Raw genomic sequence first — 7,690 nt, forward strand, 5'->3', positions numbered from 1 at the left:
ATTAGGCAGAAAATCAATTCAAACCTTTCAAGTGCCAGTGAGTCAGTAGTGGGCAGAACTGTTTCCTCGAAGCTCGACACAGTTTGGCATTTGGCTCTGAATGTTTTTGAAGAATCTTAACAAGCTGTATGTGTGTTCATCCTTCGGTTGACCAACAAACCGTTCTATGTTTTATGGTAGTTGATGTCTATTCTGGATCAAAGTATGACCCTTTTTGAGGATTTGACCTTTGGCCTCAACATGCACTGTTACTCTGTGCTGGTGATCGTTGAATTGATTATCCCCCTGCAGCAGTATGCACTGCATAAATGCATTCAGTAAAAGGTTGTTAGCTGAGAGCAATCCTAGGACACCAGTGCACTTCTCACATTGTGCCTCTGCTCTGTTTTCCTGTTCTTTCTGTTAAATTGGCTGTTGTTAGCTTCCTGTTTCCATGCTTAGGTCAGCAACCCTTCTCAGTAAGCACTTAAACTATGGACAAGGTTAATAAAGCTGTGTTGCCAACTGTTACAACTATAGTAGAGCAGTTACAGCATTACAGTGACTTTCTTTGTCAGAAACCTATGTCAAGTTAAAAGTGGGTTGTATTCGTTCCTCGTCACACCTAATCACACTGGTAAGTGAACCATGTCTGAGCAAATCCTCCATTCTGTCTTAGTTTATGAACTTTCTGCCACAGCCCTTGTGCCCACTGTGGGTTTTAATGGACTCACCAGACAGCAGCTCTTTCACTGATGTGGTGTGTGAGTAAATGCAAAATGTTAAATCATTATGTTCCTTTGTCACATGTTATCTGCTACCAACAACAATTCATTTATATGAGACCATCCGTACTCACACTGTAGATTGTTTCAGTTGTCTTGAGGTCCTTTCCATCAGGCGGATAGTTACTCGCCCCAAAAGCGTTAGAGTACAACAAAAACCCCCAGATACATACATTAATTCTGAAGCATTTTAAAAACTGCACAATGCCTTTTTTTACCATAAAGTGTGAAATGGTAGTGGCAGAGGTTGTAGTGTAATGGGAGTAAATGTGATTGTAGGAGATGTCACAATAGCTGTACAGTTATCACACCGGCAGCAGTAGCAGTGGTTATAATCTGGGTGAAAGTGCTGTAGAGCCAAAGAGGGTAGAAGGGATTTAAGAAACCCATACCAATCCAATTGGCCTGGATATCTGGTGATAGTATTCTATGGAAAGGGAGGAAATGTAATTTGATGTGAATAAAAGGTACAGATGAACCATGATTAATGACTCTTTCACTTACCCTGTGAATAAAGGTATTCACTGCATCATGAGTCACAGCAAGTGTGTAGAAAGGCTGAATCAGGAGCTGGCAGGCTGGAGTACAGTAGCCTGGGGAGCTGCATAGCAGCATAATGTACACCACTCATAAATCTGCCAGCAGTGTATACAGCATCAGAACATAGTCCTGAAGAAAAAGACTTAAAAGTTGTGTTCCAACTCTCTGTCTTTCCTCTTCTCTCCATCTTCACAGGGATATAGCTGATTTACCGCTCATATCGATCCAGTGCTGGTCCTGGGCAGAGGAGGCTTATTCTGCGAGTGATTCTTTACATTCATTCCATTCTTTGCACCAACTGTTCTAGAGCAAACTCAAGTAATTGAACTAAAATGTTAAGTGTCGTCAATCTTTGTCCACTGGACTGCAGAGTAACTGCCGCGGTAGCTTAAGAGGGAAGATGGGATAATGGTTGGTTGAGCTCCTGTAGGTCCCTCAGTACATGAAGAAGGTGTTCAAGGTCACATAAGTGTTTGAGACTTTCCTGTAAAAAATGAGTCTATATGTCATTTGTGCCAGCAGTTTGTTAGAGCCAACTGCAATGTGTGCAACCTCAAGCAACTATAGTAATTATTACATGAGCAAAGGAGGAAGGCAGGTGACATAGTAGGCCTATGATGGATGTACTGTTTGAAAGCCAGATACAGTGCTGCCACTCTGCCTTTTAGCTAATGTTTTCCCAGTGGCCACTCATGGGTACTGCAAGAAAAAAAAATGCTTCTCTGCCCAAAATGCATTTCTTCCATAAACCACACTGATAAAATGACTGTCTATAAAACTGAAAGCACACTTTGAACTTCAGACAGGTGAATTATCACTCTTGGTATTGTAATATTTTTTCCATGCAGGTTTTGGAGCTGCCACTGTGTTAACCTTCCCAGCACAGTTTTATGCTCTGTTCTTTTTCTATTTTTACATTTTACCCATGATTCTACTTTTATAGTGAACAAAATGAATACCACAATTTCTAAAATGACCCCTCAATTCTGTTTGTTTCACACCCATGCATGTAAACAAACCCTCATTTACATGCCCATGCCGGGCAGCTACAGAGGAAGCAGATAGAGGAAAGCCTTTGGAATGGCAGATAGCAGAATTAGTCAAATTACATTTCAGCTGTGAACATTAATCTCATTTGGATGTGCAGCTTGTTTTCTCTCCGCTTTCCACAGCTGCCATAGAGCTGTGGAGGACACGTTGCTCGAATGAAACCTGAGGCCTTTATGTTACAGGACAGTGTGTTTGTGGTGTGTTTGGTGGAGCAGAGACTGACACAAGATGACTGCTAGGCCTGAGCAATTTAAGATCCAACGAATCAATTTTGTAAAAATCCTCCAGGGCAGTCAAGGTCCTTCAGATTCTCTTAAAGACTGATGGCCGAGACTCCACAGGGAGCACTCCATCAGACAAAGAGGCAGAGAGACAGAGGGAGGGAGGCAGCTGGAGAGATATTCTCATCACTCATATTTTCCTAAAACAGTGCCTGGGTATCCTGTACTTTTACAGCATTAAGGGATTTTCTCATTCAGACAAAATCTGTTTATCATGATAATACATATCATGTATCATAAAATGAAATGTAATATATCGGTGAAGTGCATGACATGCAGTGTAATACAACGTAGTACAACCAAAAGTATATGAGATGTATACATTTTTGTGCCATTGTTTCTGTTGCATTTTTAAGCATTGATAGACAGATAGATGGGCTACAACACCAAGCAAACAAACAAAAGCCATAAGGGACAGATAGCACATAGTGGAGTTCAATTCAGGGACTGATCTAGTTGCACTGCTCAGTCTGTATAATTACAGTGTAAATCAACAAATTAACAAAATACATTAAATATCTATATCATTCTCACAGCTGTAGGTGCAAATGAAGCTGTAAATTGTTCTGTGGAGCACCTTGGCATCCTGAGGCAATCACTCATCACACATCTTAGATCATTAAAAACACTAAACAGAGGATGATCCTCGAACTGAATTATGGTCTGTACTCTTCTTCTGGTTCTTTTCTCAAACAGTTTCCAGTGAATCAGGAGTCAGCTCAGTATTACAGCCTGGCTTTTTAACACACTTGTTGATCCTGTTCTTGTAGCAGTAATGCCAACGCCAACATAACACATTCAGTAATACATGACTACTGCATATATGCATTGTGTGTGGGTGTGTGAGAGAGCGAGAGAGAGTGGGAGGAGAGCCAGTCTTATCAGTACACACGGCTCTTCAGTCAGTACAGGGTATTGAGGGCCGCTCTAATCTGGACCCAGTGGTGACGGATCCAGCTTTCTTTCTGTTAGTGCTCAGCATGCCTATGTGTGTGTGTATGCATGTCTGCTGATGCAGATATAGTTTGTCAAATGAAGTAAATCTATAAGTCTAACCAACAACTTTGTCACAACATACTTGCAAAGCAACATATAAACAGGAAGTAAAACAAATCTGTGTCATTGTTTGTGTCTGTCTGAATAAAGGATGACGTGATGACAGCGATGACTCCATTTCTATTCCTCCTTGCAGTGCAAGTCACTGTGTTGGCATTAATTATGAAAAATGGTTTGGTGTACTGAGGCTGAGACTGCACGCACTGGGGAGAGCGATGATAAATGATGCTCAGAGGGATCTGCAGGCTGCCATCTCCACCTGGTCTCAGCAAATAATTGAAGGCTAGTGTACATTTTGACAGAAACATGGTTTATGTGCTCAGCGTCAGTGCAGCAGTTCAGATCACAGCTTTGGTGAGTGGCGCCGCCTCCTCAGTTGAGAATCAGAGAGCACCTCCACCTCACATCTGTTTAAAGATTTCAGATTCTCTGGTTTAAAAAAATGTAATTCAATCTAAATAAACAAGATCTTCAGTTTGAGATGGTTACCACAACTCTGGAGTTATTTTTAATGTAGGTTTTTTATTGATGTTGTTTTGCTGAGCTCACTTACCCTCAACCTATCGACTGGCGACCTATCAAGGGTGTAACCCACCTTTCACCCAATGTCAGCTGGGATAGGCTCCAGCCCCCCACGACTCTATTCAGGAATACGGGGTATAGATAATGGATGGATGGCTGGACTTACCCTCAACCTGCCTCATCTGTAGTCCCTGTATCGTTTCTATATCTCATTCATGCTCTAGCATTGATCCTTATAATCAGGATAATCACCTTTATTTGGCCAAGTATGTTACACACAAGGAATTTGTCTCTGGTACAGAAACGGAGGCAGCCATCTGATGGCTCTAACCATTGGGGGCAACTTGGGCGTTCAGTGTCTTGCCCAAGGACACTTTGACGTGGACTACAGGCACCGACATTTGAACCTCTGACCCTCTGTTTGGGAGACGACCGCTATACCCACTGAACCACATTCGCCCCCTTATGATGAAAACATTCCACGATATAACAGACTCCATATATCCACATATCCAACAAAGCCCAAATGCAGAGTCAGGCACTCTAACTGAGTGAGGCCAGATCTTATTACTTCACTGACATTCAGCACCATGATGGACTGACAGACTTCGTCTATCACATCACATGTACAGGACAAACCTCCCACATGAAAGCATGATGCACTCACAAACACATTGCTCCATTTGTACATCAAACAGCAAGAATCATTAATGACATTCTAACCTTCTCCAGCTGGTCTTTCCTGCTTTTTTTTTTATCCTGCCTGTTGCCTCCATGCACAAAAATGCCTCCCCCTCCAAGGCAGTCAGGAATTTGGCATGTTTTTATCAGATGGAATGGATTTCCCTTCACCTGGACCAGCCTCAGCCCCTCACCAACTGAGCCCCTTGCCACTAAACCACTTTTACTGGTGCTCTTCCACAAAGCTGCGTGTGTGTGTGTGTGTTTGGATGTGGATAAGAGAGATGTTGCTCAAGAAGTTTGAAGATTTTAACACAGATTTTTAAAGTAAATATGTTTGACGCTTTCATTCTAAATACTCTGATTCTCAGCTTCTTTCCTTTCTGTCTACAAGTTTGTGAATGCTTCCATTTCTGATTTCACTGACAATTAGATACTGAACATTTGCTTCAAGACATTTTTTGTTCTCTTGGCACCACCTTGTGGGGAAAAATGTTTTTTATAAACTCTTCAGTTTAATCTGTCCCACTTCACATTTCCTGCTTCCCTTCCACTTCTCTTCACTCTAAAGCATTCAAGACACTTTTCTGATGTAGATCTATCTCTCTATCTATCTATCTATCTATCTATCTATCTATCTCTTTATCTATCATTTAACAGCATGTTATTTCTCTACTTTCAGGTGTTAAGCAACTTTGCTGAACGTGAGTAACAATTATCACAACCAGGTTTAGTCTGTAATGTTTATGCAAACAGGAAAATGAGTTTTTGATGTTATGTCAATATAAAATGTGATTTTTTATGTGAATTTTGAATAATGCTGAAGTTATCTTAATGTTTAAAAAAACAGTGACATTAACTTAGATACAAATTTCAAATAAAGTTGCCTGTACTGTACAGTATGTATATATTCAGACAAGTTAAGATATAATGTCACTTCACCTACAAAAATCTGAGTTAAATATGTATTTGTGTCTCTATGTTGATAATTAACATCTGTAGGGATCTCCAGCTACTCATAATGTACGTCTGCATGCGATTCAGTGACTGCATGATCTCCATCCTCATCACAAAATGACCTTTGGAGTTTGTAGAAAATATATTCCTTCAGATTGTGTCTGTAATTACAGTAACACTGACCTTTGATTTGATTGAGCTTTAAGTCTTTTGAGCAGCTGCTGGTTGATGATGTCATTTCCTGTGTCTGTGTCAGAGTTTGATGGAGAGCTGGTCGGATGACAGCTGGAACTGTTGTCATAACTGGAGGAATACTGGCCACAGTGATACTTCTGTGTATCATAGCTGTGCTCTGTTACTGTAGACTCCAGGTATTACTCTGTTTATATGTGCATAAACGTTCGCTCCTTCCTGACAAAAAAACACCATTTCCTTCTTTGATAAGTGTTTAAATTCCTGTTGTTCAACTTGTAACATCATATTCATCAAATTATGATTTGTTAAAAATAGTTGCAAATACTGTAGATGTTTATGCACTTGAAGCTTTTTAATTCCTCTATGTTGATTATATTGAGAATAAGTTTAGTGATCTCAGATTTCTTCATTTGTCAGTAATGAGCTTGGTGTTGCACACCTGTCATACAGCTGTAGCTGTGTCACAACCTGTTTTTGTTTGACAGGGAAACTATGATTTTCTTTTTCTGTAGTATTACTGCTGTAAGAAGAATGAGTCTGACAGCAGCTCCATGTCTCAGCAACACTTTACCTGCAATGCGTGCAGTGTCACCGGCCTGGACGGGACAACAGTCACCCCACTGTCCCTGTCGCCTCCAGGGCCGTCGTGGTCGTTCAACCCCACCAAGCCCACAGGGGGGCGCCGCAGCTACTGCCCCACCTGCTCACCATATGATTCCCCTTTCTACATCCATACCACTGATGAGATGCACAACGGTGGCGAGCGCATCACCTACATGCCCACACACTATGACAACCAGGCGCTGGCAATGCCGCTGCCCGCTGTCCGAGGCTCCTTGCTGAGGGAGACTCTACGAGGCCGGCCTCCCGATTTCTACATCAACACTCGAGCCATCAGCACCGAGGTGTGACCACCTCAAACTCCCCAACACCACCCACGCAGAGACACTCCTCTCTTCACTTACACACACACACCAGCACCATCACTAACATTATCAGCTGCCAGTGAGGATCTGCTGAATAAAAGATTGCTGTTTCACAGTTATTTAGGGTTTGGTATTTTGGGGATTTACAATAAGTGAGGATTGTCTAATGACAAGCAGGGATGACTTTCAAACCTAGCTCCTGGCCTTATACCCTTAAATTTTAAATGTCCATAATGACAGTAATTATTTAACTGACAGTAGATAAAACTGTAGCTGTAACACGTCTTGTAATAAAATGCCCCTTTATGCTCTTACATTAAGGCTATGGTTGACTCCAACTGTATATCTGCTGACTGAGGGCTAATTTAGATCATTTATGTTTTTTCACCCAAAAACTGCAAAATAAAATTAAGCAGTATGTAGCAAATATGAAGCCATTTTTTTCACAATAAGCAGAATGGAGACTGAAATACAGTTGAAAAAGTTATAAAGGCAAAAGACTGAAAAGCCGTCTTCTCTTCTACAGTTCCATGGTTAAGCATATTAGATGTATAGGAAAGATGACTGGAGCTTTCTCTATGCAAGCAATTTTCAGCAACTTTATTAGTTGACTGTCGTGAGCACTGTGCACACCCAGTGAAATATTATGATGCTGCACATACAACCATTTAAAACTGGATCATAGTTCAGAGCTTCTTGGACTGGCAGGGGGGGGGGG

The 7,690-nt window shown here is 41.3% G+C and overlaps 1 protein-coding gene across 5 annotated transcripts in view; it reads left to right on the forward strand.

Moving 5' to 3' along the window:
• Window positions 1-7,675, forward strand: part of fam163ab (family with sequence similarity 163 member Ab) — a 15,095-nt gene extending 7,420 nt beyond the window's left edge. For 3 of the 5 annotated variants that reach the window (XM_020612012.1, XM_020612014.1, XM_020612015.1), the window contains exons 3-5: window positions 5,577-5,598; window positions 6,108-6,222; window positions 6,559-7,675. In XM_020612012.1, the coding sequence (XP_020467668.1) occupies window positions 6,130-6,222; window positions 6,559-6,957 (492 nt within the window). In that variant the 5' untranslated portion in view covers window positions 5,577-5,598; window positions 6,108-6,129 and the 3' untranslated portion in view covers window positions 6,958-7,675. Of the gene's footprint in view, window positions 1-5,576; window positions 5,599-5,896; window positions 5,918-6,007; window positions 6,223-6,558 lie in introns of those variants that run through there. The other 2 variants (XM_020612017.1, XM_020612016.1) reach the window with 2 other exon arrangements.
• Window positions 7,676-7,690: the final 15 nt, after the last annotated feature.

The sequence above is a fragment of the Monopterus albus genome, unplaced genomic scaffold, assembly GCF_001952655.1.
Source record: "Monopterus albus unplaced genomic scaffold, M_albus_1.0 scaffold120.1, whole genome shotgun sequence".
NCBI lineage: Eukaryota > Metazoa > Chordata > Actinopteri > Synbranchiformes > Synbranchidae > Monopterus > Monopterus albus.